This window comes from Aethalodelphis obliquidens, unplaced genomic scaffold, assembly GCF_003676395.1.
Source record: "Aethalodelphis obliquidens isolate GAN/ISIS:26980383/991018 unplaced genomic scaffold, ASM367639v1 scaffold65, whole genome shotgun sequence".
Classification (NCBI taxonomy): Eukaryota; Metazoa; Chordata; class Mammalia; order Artiodactyla; family Delphinidae; genus Aethalodelphis; species Aethalodelphis obliquidens.
In genome coordinates this window covers 8,047,628-8,065,686 of record NW_020838009.1, presented here as the reverse complement: position 1 = coordinate 8,065,686, position 18,059 = coordinate 8,047,628, and the positions used below count along the sequence as shown (strand labels likewise).

The following is an 18,059-nucleotide window of genomic DNA, read 5'->3' as shown; positions in this document are numbered from 1 at the left end:
ATTCCGAACTCATCAAGACGTGATTATTGCTTTTCACGCACTCATTTTAATCAGACTATTTCCGAGTTGTTATTAATCACTTTGATGTGCTACAAATCAACATTCAAAATTCTGGTTTGCTTTTCTGTAACTATCATTTGCTCATTCATTCACCCAAAAATTACTAACACACCTAGTATAGGATGGATGATTTGGTTATTTTCAGTTTGGGGATGGAAAGTTATGACCTAGATTTTAGGTAGATTTGAGGGTCCCACTTCCTCTCCCAGATACCCTCTACCTTCAGCTTGGGGAGATGCTGCCATGAGCCTTTTGTCAGTAGATGCTGACTTGAACTCCTAGCAGTGGCCAGTGCAGGCACACAGGGGGTAGATGCACAGACATCCACTGCTAGACAGTGCAGGCCTTTGATGGGATTTGAATTATTGAGCTTGAGAGTAAAAACTGTCCACTTCAAAGCTGTTTTCATCTCTAGTACATGCAAACATTTTCATATCACTGAAGATAAATTCAGGGGGATACTCTTGGGGGACCAGATGGAAGTGGGGAGGAGAAAAATCATAGAGGACTTTTGGGATTTCCAGATTCATGGTATTGACCCTTTGAGGGGAGTCATTTGCGATCTGGCTCAGGAACAAAACTGAACTGCATGCCAGCCAGACAACTTGGTAGGGTTAAGTTACTTAGTCCGCCTTGTCCAACAGTAGCCACTAGCCACATGTGGCTACCTAATTAAAATAAAATAAAATAAAATAAAAAATTCAGTTCTTTGGTCACTTAGTCATATTTCAAGTGCTTGGGAGCCACGTGTGGCTAGTGGCTATTGCACAGGACAGCAGAGAGGAGAACATTTCCATCATCACACAAAATTCTACGGGGTAGTTCTGAGTCCAAAGGCGAGACTAGCTATTCTTCCAGCATCTGCCCTTCCACATGGTGGCATTTGTATGTAATAGGTGATCACATTCAATCCTCACTACATCACTGTGAGGAGGGAATTATTCTCAGGAAACAAACTTACGGAAGATTGTTAATTTGCCCAAGGTTACATAGTTTATGATACTGATTGCTTATTTATTACGTGTGAGGCCCTGCAGTAAGCAGTAACCTATGTGTTATCTCATATCTTACCACCACCCCATTGTATAGATGAGGAAGCTAGGAACTCATAGGCTACTTGAGGGTGGTCTCAAATCTGGATATTGAGCATAGATTACATCTTGAATTATCAGTACCTGGTACTAACTGCACTTATATTTATGGTTTCATTTAATCTCGACAGAAACTATAAGGATATTAAAGTTCCACATGGTGAAGAAACCCCATTCCCTGAATACATATTTACTGAGTGTTTATGATCTAAACTCTGGGGGCTAAAGTGTTGAATGAGAATGATGAGGTCCCTGCCCTCAAGGAGCTTATATTCTACAAGAGAGAGACAGAATAAACAAGTAAACAAACAATACCTTTAGTGCTATTGAAGAAATAAGCAGAAAGCTTTGCTAGCAATTTTACTGGGTGGCATGGAGAGGCAGGAGTAGTGGTAAGTGCCTTTTAGACAGGGTCATCATCAAAGGCTTTTGAGGAGGTGACACTTGAACTGAGTCCTAAGGCATGGCAAGGAGCCAGTGAAGAACTGGAGATTGAAGGAGTGTTTCGGGCACAGCAAGTGCAAAGGCTCTGAGGCATAAAAGAGGTTGGAAGTGCTCAGGGAACAGAAAGGGGGCCAGGGTAGCTGGAGTGGAGTTAGTAAGGTTAATGGTAGAAAATGAGGGTCAGAAAGGTGACAGAGACCACTGTGCATAGGATCTTGTGGGGCAGGCCAAGGAGTATGGTTTTGTCCTAAGTCTAACAGTGAGCCTTTGAAAAAAGTATGAAACTAATATGATTTGCCTGTTAAAATGACACCTCTGGAGGCAGAGCTGGGGAGCCTAAACTCCTTCCCCCTCATCACACTGAGCATCTTTCACTGAGAGGTAGTACAATCTATGATTGTCCTCAGTCTATGTCTTTTTTGTTAAGCCATATAACCTTCAGCTCCATGCCTTGGAGTCTTTGACTATAAAATGGGCTGGATATCTGTTCCTGCCTATCTCAGAGGCCTATCAGTCATATTAATGAGGATATACAGATAGAGAGTTGAAAAGACCAATTAGCACAGTGAAACTGTGCTACCAGGTAGCTACCTGGTTGTTGCTACCAGGTCTACAACAAGCAAGATCTTAGGTCCTCTGGGCTCTAGTGATCTGACTCTGCACAGACAGAGCTACCAAAATACCTATGATAAAAACCTCCAAAAACTTGTTCTATAATGAATCATTCCCTTAAAGAGGCAACAAAAGTGAAACTCCAAACCAATACCTAGTGGCTAGCACTGGGGCTGATACTTGGTAAGCTTTCCACTGGTATTAAGAGAATAATGAATGAATCAATGAGAAAGCCACACCATGCTTACTAATTACAGACACCCATCCAATATCCTTTGCCTGATCTGCCTTAGTAAACGAACCTTAATTTCCACGTTTCCTTTGGTGGCCAGGTGACTAAGGATTGACCAATGTGTGCAAGCAGAAGTGGCTGGGTGGAGCTTTACAGAATGCTCCTTACAAATGGGAGCTGACACTATGGAGAACAGTATGGAGGTTCCTTAAAAAACTAAAAATAGAACTACCATATGACCCACCAATCCCACTACTGGGCATATACTCTGAGAAAACCATAATTCAAAAACAGTCATGTACCACAATGTTCATTGCAGCTCTATTTACAATAGCCAGGACACGGAAGCAACCTAAGTGTCCATCGACAAATGAATGGATAAAGATGTGGCACATATATACAATGGAATATTACTCAGTCATAAAAAGAAATGAAATTGAGTTATTTGTAGTGAGGTGGATGGACCTGGAGTCTCTCATACAGACTGAAGTAAGTCAGAAAGAGAAAAACAAATACCACATGCTAACACATATACATGGAATCTAAAAAAAAAAAAAAAAAAGGTTATGAAGAACCCAGGGGCAGGACAGGAATAAAGACGCAGACGTAGAGAATGGACTTGAGGACATGGGGAAGGGGAAGGGTGAGCTGGGACGAAGTGAGAGAGTGGCATGGACATATACACACAACCAAATGTAAAAGAGATAGCTAGTGGGAAGCAGCCGCATAGCACAGGGAGATCAGCTCGGTGCTTTGTGACCACCTAAAGGGGTGGGATAGGGAGGGTGGGAGGGAGACGCAAGAGGGAGGAGATATGGGAATATATGTATATGTATAATTGATTCACTTTGTTATAAAGCAGAAACTAACACACCATTTGTAAAGAAATTATACTCCAATAAAGATGTTAAAAAAAATAAAAATAAATGAGAGCTGACTCAGCTGGGGGAATTCTTTGCCTTTCCTCCTTCCTCCTTCTTGGAACAAGAACATGATGGCTGGACCTCATGGATGCAAACTTGAGGTCAACCTCAAAGTCAAGCCCTAAGGATGGCTGAGCAGAAAGGATGGCAACCATTATTAAGGAGCTCTTTTACTAGCAGCCAAATGCTATTCCTAATTTACACACTGATCTTCCTATCGACTGTGGAGAGTGACACATAAAAATCATGTGAAAAACTGCTAACTAGTAGAGATCACTGAGGCCAAGTTTACAGTCTATGGTCCTCTCTTAAATGTGAGATTCTAAGGCTGGGTCAGATTCTCAGTTCTGAGAATCATAATTTCCCAACTTGAAATCAAGGGACCCAGTCAGCTAAATCACAAATCACTTTTTAAAAGTCACCAAGCTTTAGAATAAAAATGATTCGGGTTTTTCCAAGTTGCGTTTTTAAATGTTGAATATAGACAATGGCTTTTCATATGTTTCAGTCCTGGAAATCTACAGTGCATATCAAAAACTGCCCATCTATAATACAAAACATCTTCTAAAGCGGCTGGACCACCCTTAGCTTGTGGGGACAGAACTTACTTTCTTTTCATCTCCAGTGAAATTGTATTCCCATTCTCTCTGTGGCTGCAGAGTTAGACTTCCTGGTTTGGGAAAATGCTTGATTCAAGGATGGGAGGTCTCTACCCCATTGCTCTTTGGAGCTACTCTGCCTCTTAACACACATTTTATACTTCTAACTTCTCTTACTAGAACTGGCTTTTTTTTCTTGTTTTTTGCTCCCTACTTTCCCTCCTCTCATTTTGCTCTTCTTACACTTTTCATTAAGTTTTTCATTGTTTTTCTAACGTATGCAAAACCACAGAGGTACAACTAGGATTCTGAAAATAGTAACATCATTTGCCAGGTGTCCCAGGACAACTGGGATGAAGGGAGAAGAAAACCCATGAGGTCCTTTTGTGTGAGGTAGCTTATCTGCTGCTGGCAGCACCGGACTGATGCCCACCTGGAGAATTACACATGGACCAGATGTTCATCATGCCTTCACCTTCCATTAGTAGTTTGACAAAAATGAAACCAATATATTTAACCAATTTTTTTTTTTTTTTGCGGTACGCGGGCCTCTCACTGTTGTGGCCTCTCCCGCTGCGGAGCACAGGCTCCGGACGCACAGGCTCAGCGGCCATGGCTCACAGGCCCAGCTGCTCCACGGCATGTGGGATCTTCCCGGACCGGGGCACGAACCCGTGTCCCCTGCATCGGCAGGCGGACTCTCAACCACTGCGCCACCAGGGAAGCCCTAACAAATTGTTTTTTTGTGGAGGTCGCTGTTTTTTTTTTAAAGCATCTACCATGTACAGGTAACAGTGGGGAGCCTCAGGGAGACACAAAGATGAGGAACTCCCAGTGTCCGCTCTAGGGGAGCGCATGGCTTCATTGGGGAAAAAAAGTCAGACACCTTGATTCGTCAAGAATTGCTGAACAAGGACTTCCCTGGTGGCGCAGTGGTTAAGAATCTGCCTGCCCTTGCTGAATGGATACAAAAACAAGACCCATATATATGCTACAAGAGACCTACTTCAGACCTAGGGACACATACAGACTGAAAGTGAGGGGAAGGAAAAAGATATTCCGTGCAAATGGAAATCAAAAGAAAGCTGGAGTAGCAATACTCATATCAGATAAAACAGACTTTAAAATAAAGAATGTTACAAGAGACAAAGAAGACTACATAATGATCAAGGGATCAATCCAAGAAGAATATATAACAATTATAAATATATATGCATCCAACATAGGAGCACCTCAATACATAAGGCAACTGCTAACAGCTATAAAAGAGGAAATCGACAGCAACACAATAATAGTGGGGGACTTTAACACCTCACTTACACCAATGGACAGATCATCCAAAAAGAAAAGAAATAAGGAAACAGAAGCTTTAAATGACACAATAGATCAGATAGATTTAATTGATATTTATAGGACATTCCATCCAAAACCAGCAGATTACGCTTTCTTCTCAAGTACGCATGGAACATTCTCCAGGATAGATCACATCTTGGGTCACAAATGAAGCCTCAGTAAATTTAAGAAAATTGAAATCATATCAAGCATCATTTCTGACCACAACGCTATGAGATTAGAAATCAATTACAGGGAAAAAAATGTAAAAAACACAAAACACATGGAAGTTAAACAATATGTTACTAAATAACCAAAAGGTCACTGAAGAAATCAAAGAGGAAATCAAAAAATACCTAGAGACAAAGGACAATGAAAATACAATGATCCAAAACTTATGCGATGCAGCAAAAACAGTTCTAAGAGGGAAGTTTATAGCTATACAAGCCTACCTTAAGAAACAAGAAAAATCTCAAATAAACAATCTAACCTTACACCTAAAGAAACTAGAGAAAGAAGAAACAAAACCCAAAGTTAGCAGAAAGAAAAAAATCATAAAGATGAGAACAGAAATAAATGAAACATAAATAAAGAAAACAATAGCAAAGATCAATAAAACTAAGAGCTGGTTCTTTGAGAAGATAAACAAAATTGATAAACCATTAGCCAGACTCATCAAGAAAAAGAGGGAGAGGACTCAAATCAATAAAATTAGAAATGAAAAAGGAGAAGTTACAACAGATACCGCAGAAATACAAAGCATCCTAAGAGACTACTACAAGCAACTCTATGCCAATAAAATGCACAACCCAGAAGAAACAGACAAATTCTTAGAAAGGTATAACCTTCCAAGACTGAACCAGGAAGAAACAGAAAATATGAACAGACCAATCACAAGTAATGAAATTGAAACTGTGATTAAAAATCTTCCAACAAACCAAAGTCCAGGACCAGATGCCTTCACAGGTGAACTCTATCAAACATTTAGAGAAGAGTTAACACCCATCCTTCTCAAACTCTTCCAAAAAATTGCAGAGGAACACTCCCAAACTCATTCTATGAGGACACCATCACCCTGACAACAAAACAAGACAAAGATACTACAAAAAAAGAAAATTACAGACCAATATCACTGATTAATATAGATGCAAAAATCCTCAACAAAATACTAGCAAACAGAATCCAACAACATATTAAAAGGATCATACACCATGACCAAGTGGGATTTATCCCAGGGATGCAAGGATTCTTCAATATACGCAAATCAATCAATGTGATACACCATATTAACAAAGTGAAGAATAAAAACCATATGATCATCTCAATCGATGCAGAAAAAGCTTCTGACAAAATTCAACACCCATTTATGATAAAAAGTCTCCAGAAAGTGGGCATAGAGGGAACCTACCTCAACATAATAAAGGCCATATACGCCCAACCCACAGCAAACATCATTCTCAATGGCGGAAAACTGAAAGCATTTTCTCTAAGATCAGGAACAAGACAAGGATGTCCACTCTCGCCACTATTATTCAACATAGTTTTGGAAGCCCTACCCACGGTAATCAGAGAAGAAAAATAAATAAAAGGAATACAAATTGGAAAAGAAGAAGGAAAACTGTCACTGTCTGCAGCTGACATGATACTATACATAGAGAATCCTAAAGATGCCACCAGAATACTACTAGAGCTAATCAATGAATTTGGTAAAGTTGCAGGATACAAAATTAATGCACAGAAATCTCTTGTGTTCTTATACACTAACAATGAAAGATCAGAAAGAGAAATTAAGGAAACAATCTGATTCACCATTGCAACAAAAAGAATAAAATACCTAGGAACAAACCTACCTAAGGAGGTAAAAGACCTGTACTCAGAAAACCATAAGACACTGATGAAAGAAATCAAAGATGACACAAAAACAGATGGAGAGATATAACATGCTCTTGGACTGGAATAATCAATATTGTGAAAACGACTATACTACCCAAAGCAATCTACAGATTCAATGCAATCCGTAACAAATTACCAATGGCATTTTTTACAGAACTAGAACAAAAAATCTTAAAATTTGTATGGAGACACAAAAGTCCCTGAATAGCCAAAGCAGTCTTGAGGGAAAAAAATGGAGCTGGAGGAATCAGACTCCCTGACTTCAGACTATACTATAAAGCTACAGTAATCAAGACAATATGGTACTGGCACAAAAACAGAAACATAGATCAATGGAACAAGATAGAAAGCCCAGAGATAAACCCACGCACCTATGGTCAACTAATCTATGACAAAGGAGGCAAAGATATACAATGGAGAAAAGACAGTCTCTTCAATAAGTGGTGCTGGGAAAACTGGACAGCTACATGTAAAAGAATGAAATTAGAACACTCCCTAACACCATACACAAAAATAAGCTCAAAATGGATTAGAGATCTAAATGTAATACTGGACACTATAAAACTCTTAGAGGAAAACATAGGAAGAACACTCTTTGACATAAATCACAGCAAGATCTTTTTTGATCCACCTCCTAGAGTAATGGAAATAAAAACCAAAATAAACAAATGGGGTCTAATGAAACTTCAAAGCTTTTGCACAGCAAAGGAAACCATAAACAAGATGAAAAGACAACCCTCAGAATGGGAGAAAATATTTGCAAACGAATCAGTGGACAAAGGATTAACCTCCATAATATATAAACAGCTCATGTAGCTCAATATTAAAAAAACAAACAACCCAATCCAAAGATAGGTAGAAGACCTAAATAGACATTTCTCCAAAGAAGACATACAGATGGCCAAGAAGCACATGAAAATCTGCTCAACATCACTAATTATTAGAGAAATGCAAATCAAAACTCCAATGAGGTATCACCTCACACCAGTTAGAATGGGCATCATCAGAAAATCTACAAACAACAAATGCTGGAGAGGGTGTGAAGAAAAGGGAACCCTCTTGCACTGTTGGTGGGAATGTAAATTGATACAGCCACTATGGAGAACAGTTTGGAGGGTCCTTAAAAAACTAAAAATAGAATTACCATATGACCCAGCAATCCCACTACTGGGCATATACCTAGAGAAAACCATAATTCAAAAAGACACATGCACCCCAATGTTCATTGCAACATTGTTTACAATAGGCAGGTCATGGAAACAACCTAAATGCCCATCAACAGATGAATGGATAAAGAAAATGTGGTATATATATATTATATATATATATAAAAAATATATATTATGTATATTATATAACATACATATTATTTATATATATATATATATATATACACACACACACACACAATGGAATATTACTCAGCCATAAAAAGGAATGAAATTGGGTCATTTGTAGAGACATGGATGGATCTAGAGTCTGTCATACAGAGTGAAGTAAGTCAGAAAGAGTAAAACAAATATCGTATATTAACGCATATATGTGGAACCTAGAAAAATGGTACAGATGAACTGGTTTGCAGGGAAGAAGTTGAGACACAGATGTAGAGAACAAACGTATGGACACCAAGGGGGGACAGCGGCGGGGGGTCGTGGTGGTGGTGGGGTGAATTGAGAGTTTGGGATTGACATATATACACTGATGTGTATAAAATGGATGACTAATAAGAACCTGCTGTATAAAAAAATAAATTAAAAAAATAAAGAAAAAAAGAATCTGCCTGCCAGTGCAGGGGACACAGGTTCCAGCCTTGGTCTGGGAAGATCTCACATGACACGGGGCAACTAAGCCCATGTGCCACAATTACTGAGCCTGCGTGCCACAACTACTGAAGCCCACGCGCCTAGAGCCCGTGCTCCGCAATAAGAGAAGCCACTGCAATGAGAAGCCTACGCACTGCAACGAAGACCTAACACAGCCAAAAATAAATATATAAATACATTTTAAAAAATTGCTTTATTGTATCATAGTCACACAACAAAATACACACTTTAAAAATTTCATTAAAAAAAGAATTGCTGAACAGAAAATATGATTTGCTAAAAATCAGTGCGAGTCATTTACTATATTAAAATCTAGCAATTCATAAGGCAGTTAAAAACAAATGCAAAACTCACTGGCCCCCTTTAGAGGATGCTATGGAACCAAAAGATGTTAAACAAAGGGAAAGAATTAAGCATGTATCCTTTTTCATACAAATTGTAGTTCAGGGCAACCAAATCACTGATGAGGCAAAGATTCTCTTTATAGTATTCCAGTAAATAAATAAATGAAGAATTAGAATATCAGCATTCTGCAACTCTTAATGAAAAAGACAACAACTAGGTCACCTGCGTCTGCATTGGAGGATACACACTACTACATATGGGGTGTTCTTGCCCAAAAAGTTCAAATCTGAATTAGATCAAGCCTTTTGGTATAGGGGATAGAGGAATGCTTAAATGATACCACGAGGAAACCATCACCAAAATCCAGGCTGGGGAGTACTCCACAAGACAAATGACCCAGATTTTTCAACAGATAAATTGCAAGGAAAAAAGTAAAATGTAAACCTATAGATTAATAGACACAATTTATGGACCCTATTTGAATACTGATTTGAACAAACCAATGATAATATAAACTTAAAGAGACTATCAAGGGAATTTGAACACTTTAGAAATTTAATGACATTACATAGTTATTGTTAATTTTTAGATGCTATATGGTATACTGCTTTTCTTAACAAAGGAGCCTTTTATTTTAGAGCTACATATTAAAGTATTTATGAATGAATGCTCAGGATTTGCTTCAAAGGAATTTAGTGTTGGTGACGGTGAGGAGAATGGGTAGGGAAAACAGACGAAACAGGATTGGCCCAAAGTTGATCACTGCTGAATGCCCAAGCATGTATCACCAAGCTTCATTAAACTAGTCCAATTTTGCTTGAAATACTCTATAATAAAAAGTGAAAAAAAAGGGGCTTCCCTGGTGGCGCAGTGGGACACGGATTTGTGCCCCGGTCCGGGAAGATCCCACATGCCGTGGAGCGGCTGGGCCCGTGAGCCATGGCCGCTGAGCCTGCGCGTCTGGAGCCTGTGCTCCGCAATGGGAGAGGCCACAACAGTGAGAGGCCCGCGTACCGCAAAAAAAAAAAAACAAAAAAAAAAACAGGACTCCACCTCTCCCCCAAATTTTAGTTTTGAGTAAGACGGCGTAGAGGGAGAGAGCAGTGTTATGCAGAGAGCCCAGAGGAGGCTTTCTGCAGGAGGCAGCAGGCATGCTCTCAGCAGTGCATGCAGTAAATGCCACAGTCCTAGGCGTAAAGAAGGCTCACCCTGTACATGTCTGTCAAGCCCAGGAGGCTGGGCCACAGAGCACAGATTTCTGTCATGGGCAACAAGAGCCGACCGAGAAAGGCAAAAAGCGGGGGGTGCTGTCCAGATGGGCAGCCATGAGTCTCTCTCTTGGGTTCATGGAACCATCAGCGTTCTGAACAATGGGAAGACACCATTTATCATGAGCATGGTTGAAAGAGGGGACCCTGGGAAGGCTCAGAAACCAGGCAGGTAGCATTTGCAACATAGAAATGACACTAAAGGAGAACTGACAGAATCTGGTTTCTCGCTGCAAGGATGGGGATGAAAAGAGGCCGGTCAAAGAAGACTGAGAGGGTGGAGAAGGGTCTGGCAGAGAAATGGCAGGTGGGAGGTAGAACTCAGGGAACAGATGTTGGGCCAAGTCTACCTGTTAGTAGAAAGTATGCACGAGGCACTTGTAGTGTTTTCTCTTGCTGCTTAGTTCAAAGAGGGAGATGGGGAAAATACTTGTTCTTTTGATCTCTATAAATCAAAGTATAAACTCTGTGCCAAAATAATTTAACAGCTGTGCCTTTTTCCTTAAAATTATTAGTTCTAAAAACAGAAAATATAAAAAGTAGAAAAATCTGCAAATCCTACCTTAGAAACCAAACCAAATATTTCTTCTTAAAAAAACTAACAACAACAACAAAAAACTATACAGGTATATAAATGATACGGAGACATTTTTTTTCCTTTATAAGCTAAGTTTCAGAGACCTCAGTTGTAATCTTCAGAAAACTTTGACAACGAAAAACAAAAGCACATTAACTGTACATGTAGGGAACTTCTGGATACAACAGTCAGCCTAAGGAAAAAAATAAAAACCAAAACAAAAAAAGACATTTACACTTCAGGATAATTTCAACTATACAAACAATGTAACTTCACCGTTGCTGCTGATGTAAAATAACGATGACATTATGAACATCGCTAAGTAAAATTTTGCAAATATTTCTTTTAGGGACTTAGTGAGAACTAGATTTTAAAAATGAAGTGTAAAAAAACCCCTAGATTTTCCAATTGAAATTTTTGAAAAGAAAAGATCAGACTTACTTATGACATCCTGATCACTGTCTTAACATTCAGCATGGTGTATCGTGAAACAGAGCTGTCTGTATAAAAATTTTATCCTCATAATGAATAACGAAAGAAATAATCAGAGGGCTACAGAGCAAGGACAATGCTTCTGGAAGCTGATGTAGACCTGGAAAATAATTTTGATGTTTGCTAGCATGTACTGAAGGCTCACACAAATAATGTGTAAGAGGAGACAAACTAATATAACTCTATGAAAGAAGTTAGCAGCCTGAATTAACTTTACCTGAGACAACCATTTCCCTCCACATAGGTTGTTTGGACCTGGCCTTCACAACATTTTATTTGTCCATCTTTCTTTTCTCTCACATTAGCTAAGTGAAATTATCAACCCCCAAGGCAGCGTCCTCCTGTGATATGTTAGGCTGGTTTATAATAATGAGTCCATGTGTGGACGGGAACAGCGATAGCTGGTTTGCTTATTTGTGCGAAGTTTGAGAAGGCCCCAAGTTGGACCCTGGTGAAGCAGGTCTGCACTGTTTAGACCCACCCTTTTTGGATAAAATAGGCGTGTGTCTGAGTAGAGAAATGGGGCTGCACCCGAATCGTGGAATTTCCAGAATTAGGAAAAAGGGCTTCAAAGAATGACAAGATAAGAGGAAATAAGGTTTTCAGGTGGAAACCGATTTAAAAGGGGAAAAAAGACCAAAAAAACAACCCTTTCCAGATGCCCCTTCTGTGCAGAATCAGTTAGTTTTAATATCTCTCAGATAAGTCATCAAAAATAAAATATCTAAATAAATAAAATTTAAAAATCTACAGAATACTCAGAATAAAGTAATTTAGAAAATTTATTGACTCTAGCACTGAGATTTCACCTTAGCTAAGATATTTCTAGTTCTTTTTAAACAAAACTGTTTCTGACAAAAGTAACTCATTCTAAATGATGTCTGTAGAGGTGAAAATTCACCCTGGGGTAAAGCATGCTCCTCCTGCAAGTAATTTACCTTGTGGAACCTTCAGGGCAACTCTTTAATGGCTACTGTCAAAACAACTTCTAAAGCCATACACAAAAGCTAGAAGACACTTATGCCCCTCACCCCATATGCTGTGGTTTAATTTTACTGACAAACTAAACTTTTAAAATGTTTTCCCATTTATATTTGTCCACAGGCATTCAGAAATAATAAGTGTATGCTTAAAGGACAATTATTACTTGTTCCACAGGGAAACCGATATGGCTTTTCTCACCCAATGGGTTGGTTCGTCCTTCTTTCCAAGCTGATGCTTCTGAGGTACAGAATATGGGCATGGGCTTGGGACGCAGGCCTAACTGATACATGGGAGAGGCATAAAAATTAAAATAAAATAAAGATAACCCTCTATGTAAACTTTATGCTTCCACTGCAATTAGTCCATTTTCGTTAACATTTCTAGTGTGAATTATAACCAGAGCAAACAGATCATCGTTCCACATCCCAGTAGATGTCAACAGCCAAATAACCACTTCAAACTAACCACTCTCTCTGTCTGACTGAAGAAGGGTCACATTGCTAAATCCTTACTATTCTGAAGGGAACAGGAACTCTGGGTACAGGTGATATTCCAAATTAAATTATGCAGATGTCTGAACATATTTGAGTTCCCACAGTATGAGCAGTACTTGTTCTAAGATCTCACCACCTCTTCTATAACAGAACATGTTCAACCAACAGTTGAGTTGAAATAGTAACACTTTCTTGGGGAAATTAAAGTTAGCCAACTTATTAGATGAGAAATCAAATAATGACTCACATCTTATTCTTTTAACTATGACAAAAAAGATAAAGCTATTTATCAAAATTTATTTTAGCAGAAGTTGTGGCTATCTTTTCACATCTATGTAAAGCAAAAATCAAATCCTGGACAATCTGTAACATCTGGAGTAATGCTCTTTTACATCATGCACAAAATTTTTATTTTGACGTATTCAATTTTAATGAAATTTTAGTAACATATATCAACAGATTTGGGGACAGCTGAGGAGCCAGTATATTTATCACTGAACAAAAGTTTTAACACGTAAGCACGTATTTGCAAAAAGCAATCTAAGAAATCTTATGAAAAGATCCCATGAAATGCAATATCAAATTAAAACAGCAAGGAATAAAAGGACACCAGAAAAAAAAAAATCTGTTAAATGCTGTTTTTCAATTCACTTACTGTCCAACCAAAATCTTTGTTGCTTTGATGAGAAGAATATATTTTTAAAAAATTCTTGCTAGATCTGCTCTATGGGACACACACACACACACACACACACACACACACACACACACACACACACTCACACTGACAGGGATTCCCAGGACACCAGTGGGGCCTCTTTTAGGCCCCTTAAGTGTTAACAGCAGAGGCCTGGCTGCGACCAGGCGCGTCTGGCCCGATTTAAATGCCCTGTCTTCAGAGGACTGCGGTGAGCATGGCCATAAAACTAGGGGACATTACTGAACCTTACAGTGTCTGATCCTCCCCCCAACAATACACACAACTTTATTCATACAATTAAGGCTGCTAGTTGGCATTCCATTTAACTGTCAAAGTCAGACCGGTGGCAGCCCCGCAGCCACAGAGATGCCTTAAATGAGAAGAACATGTTTCTACACCGCATTTGAGAAAGTTTGGCTCTAAGCTATGCACTGATTAATATCAGATCTCCTCCTTCATTCTCTGCTCGACAATCTTGTCACATCTGGCTGACAAATCCTTAGGAGGTTATGCAAAACCAGGCGGCCAGTGGGGCTCGGGGTCTGGCCAGCAGCGCCCGAGGGGCAGCGGGGACCACGCCGCGGCCTCCTCCTCCGCCCTCGGGCACCCCCCACCCCCGGTCCCCTGCCCCGCCGCCCGGTCGGCAGCGGGGACCCGCCTGGGCGTTCGGGTGGCGAGCGAGCGCGGCGCCCCCGGGGCCGGGAAGCCGAGTGCGGCCGAGGTTCAACACCCGCGACGCGGGACCGGCCGCCCCGGCGCTTGCAGGCGATGCTGAGTGCGGCGGAGGTACCGCCGCCGGCTCCGAAGCCCGGTCCAGCCCTGTCACCTGCAGGCTGCCCGTCCCCAAGTAGCCAGAGCCCACTGTGTCTGGCTTGGACGTGGAAACCCTCGAGCCTGACCCCAATTTCTGGGGCTGCCTGAACCAGGGGGGAAACACCTAGCGCTGAACTGTTCCGCGCACCCGGCAGGTCAGCTGTAACCTTTATAAAAACCTGACCTTGCACCCTCGAATCTATCCTGTCCCGGAAGCTTCCTGAGCCGACCTGTCTGCGTCTTCATTTGCAGTTTTGTACAAAAGATTTGTAGACAACCCTTCCCCCCCGCCCCGGACAGGAGGCCCCGTCACTGTCCCTCACCCGGCTCCGCAGTTCTCCGAGTGACCGAAGGCTACCGCACGCTTAATTCTCCGGAAACAAAATCCAGGTAAAAAAAAAAGGCCACTTTAAAAATCAGCTGTTTAATTAATTCTGAGGTAAAAGCGGTTGAAACAGTCCCAATGTCCTTGGACCGAAAGCCGAGGTGCTGAGGGGGCGGGAAGAAGTGCGGAAGGCGGCAGCCCAGTCTCTCCCGACCCCGCACTTTCGACGCGCCGGGGCTGCCTCGGGGACGCCGGGGTCCCGCCCCCGCCCGCCAACCCCGGTCGCTCACCCAGAGCGCGTCGGGCGGCTCCGGGACGTCGGGCGGCGACGGGTCCGGGCGCCTCCACGGGCCCTCCCCGCCGCAGAGACGCTCCCTCACACCCTGCCTCGGGTAAGGACCGCGCCGCCGCCGCGCAGGTGGCCCTCGGGGAGATGGCCCCTGGCGCACCCCCGAGTACCGACCTGCCCGGGGTCCGAGCGGCGTCCCCGGCCGCCCCGCCCTGGGCGCTGAGGGGGCCCCGCGCCCGAGGAGGGCGCCACGCTTACCTCGGCCATCCTGCGGCCGCTGCAGTGCCGGGGCTACCGGCGCGTGTCCCCGGCTCGGGCCGCCCCGCGTCCGCCTCGGCTCGGCGGGCGCCGCCGCATCCAAGCTCCGGCCGTCGGGGCCCGCCGCGGCGAAGTGGGCGGCTCCCAGTGCTCCCAGGCCGCGCGGCGCGGTGGCCGCCCCCGCCCTCCGGAGCGCCGCGCACCGCGTGTGCCCGCACGCCCGCCCCCTGAGCCCCGGGGGGGGCGCCCCTCCTCCTCTCCCCTTCCCCTCCTCCTGGGCTGCCGAGTCGCCCGAGGCTCGGGCGCTGCTGCGCAGCACGGGAAGCCGCCTCCTGCTCCCGCGGCCCACTAACGCGCTAAATCGATGCAGCTGATGCGAGGCCGTGGCCCCCGCAGACAGCGGAGACCTAGCCGGCGGCCGGAGAGGAGGTGTCTGCCCCCGCCGGGCTTGAAGGCACTTGTCGGTAAAGACACAGACGTGTCGGTGTTTGCCTGTCCCGGGGAAGGGCGAAATGCTCTGAAGTTCTCTGGCTCCCATGTCGGGGGATGATTCTGCCGCCCTGCTTGCTCCGGGGCGCCCTCGGGTCCCACCGCGGCCAAGAAGAGGGCTGTGCCACCCTCGTCACCAGAAACTTTATTTCCAGAGGAAGTTTGGGGACGTGTCCCAGGATGTGGAGAAAGGGGGGCGCCAGGAAGTTTTATTACGAACTCCAACAGGCATCCCCGCTTCCCTTCTGTGGTCTAAGGAGTTATAGTCTCAGCTTTACCACTTTCCTGGGACAAGTCTTTGCTCCCTGAGCCTCAATTGCTTCCGTTGTAAAATGGGATTAAGTTTTCACCTCTCTTACTGGGTAGTAAGGACGAAATGAAATTAAATGTCTTGGAAAACCAAACAGGAGCTTGGCCGCCATGAGCAGATGGGGAGGGGGTCTGCCGGGAGAACCGGTTTCCTGTCCTGGGGACAGGGGATGCTTCACCCCTAGGAGCTGACAGAGATGGCCCACAGCTGCTGAAGCAGGACCCAGCTTTTCTTCTGCCCCGCCCTGGGGCAGACACAGAACCTGAGGAGAGTCAGGCCTCTCCCTTTTCAGGTCCCTAAAAGGATTCTCTGAAGGCTGGATTTGGGGGAATCCTACTTCCTTCTCCCCCAAGTTAACCCACCTACCTTGCTGCTAGTGGAGGTCCTTGGAGGGAAACAAAACCCTTGCACATTGTGGAAAAAGATGTGAGATGAAAGGGGAAAAGAAGCGAGTTGCACTCATTCAGACGGAGGGTACTGGTCCTAGCTCTGAATGGCGCAGGCCTCTGAATAGAAGAGGAGGGAAAGGAGCGACCGTGGTGCTTGTGGAAGAAAGTATCTGGGCTTCATGGGGTCCAGAGAGCCCCTGTGAGAGCTGCCTGTGCCCTGCAGGCTGGACACACATAGCTGGCGTTCTGGCCATGTCCTGGGTCTGCAGTGTGGTGCCCTTCCTTGCAGGTATGAGGTTGCCTGGCCTCATGTGATGGACTCTGCCCTCCCTGCCTTACAGGTGGTGGCAAGATTCATTTTCTCACATGGCTGACTTTATTATGAAGCTTTGCTTTGTGAATTCCAAACCTAAACTGCTTACCTTCCGTTTGTGTCCTCCTCCTTCCCACGCCCAGCATTTCGACCTTTCTCCTTGCTGCTCTTCTCTGCTTGTTATAACACAGTGCATCCTTCAAGACGTTTCTCAAATGTCACTGCTTCTCAGAAGCCCTCCCTGATCCACCAACCCTCCACTCTGTGTGCTTTTGTCCTCTTCTGACCCCCAAGCACTTGTATCTGCCTCTCTAATTGTGCTTATTACATTCTCTAGCCTGGTTGTGATGTGTCCTTGTCTTAACTTCTTTGGTCATTACTCATCTTAGTGGCTTCTGTGTTATGAGTTGCTGCAGCAGACAAAGTTCAGGTTTTGAAGTTAGAATGGCTTGGGTGTAGCTGGTTCGCGCAACTGGAAACTGAGAAAGTCAGCTTTCTAGGCCTCATACTGTCCTCATCTTTAAAAGTAGGTATGAAGCCCTGTTTCTGGCTGGATTGGTAGAGCTAAATAGATAGTTTCTGTTCTGCAAACGCTGTTCTCCTTCCTTTCTCCTGCACATAAAACTGATTTTGTAATTAATTTAAATTTGTTACCAGAGGAGTCCTTGGTTGCAGTGTTATTGAATGGCCGTATATGCTTATTATAAATACACTGAAATGTCTAAGACCCAGACAATGGCCCACTTAAATACCTTTAATCTGTCTGATTGATGGCTTTTGTCAGTATCTTTGTGTGTGTGGCAACTGAATTATATTTTAGTAAAACTTTTCACTAGCAACAAATATCACGATCAACCTGTTTAACTCTTTCTGGTTACGGACAAGGAGGATTTTTGGCAATACACGATTTGAAAAGGTGAAAATAGGCCACCTCTCCCAAGATGCACCACTGGGATCCACATACACATTTCTTCAAATATGACAGTTTGGACCCCCATATATGG

The 18,059-nt window shown here is 43.2% G+C and overlaps 2 protein-coding genes across 6 annotated transcripts in view; one reads left to right on the top strand and one right to left on the bottom strand.

Annotated features, from left to right (window-relative positions):
• BNC1 (basonuclin zinc finger protein 1) overlaps positions 1-15,847 on the bottom strand; it is a 31,525-nt gene extending 15,678 nt beyond the window's left edge. For 3 of the 4 annotated variants that reach the window (XM_027089198.1, XM_027089199.1, XM_027089201.1), the window contains exon 1: positions 15,555-15,847. In XM_027089198.1, coding sequence (XP_026944999.1) covers positions 15,555-15,563 — 9 coding nt within the window. In that variant the 5' untranslated portion in view covers positions 15,564-15,847. Of the gene's footprint in view, positions 1-15,005; positions 15,092-15,554 lie in introns of those variants that run through there. The other variant, XM_027089200.1, reaches the window with a different exon arrangement.
• The window catches only part of SH3GL3 (SH3 domain containing GRB2 like 3, endophilin A3), a 285,361-nt gene continuing 282,007 nt past the window's right edge, over positions 14,706-18,059 (top strand). The window contains exon 1 of one of the 2 annotated variants that reach the window (XM_027089203.1): positions 14,706-15,072. The gene's annotated coding sequence lies outside the window, so the exon portion shown is untranslated. Of the gene's footprint in view, positions 15,073-15,903; positions 16,019-18,059 lie in introns of those variants that run through there. The other variant, XM_027089207.1, reaches the window with a different exon arrangement.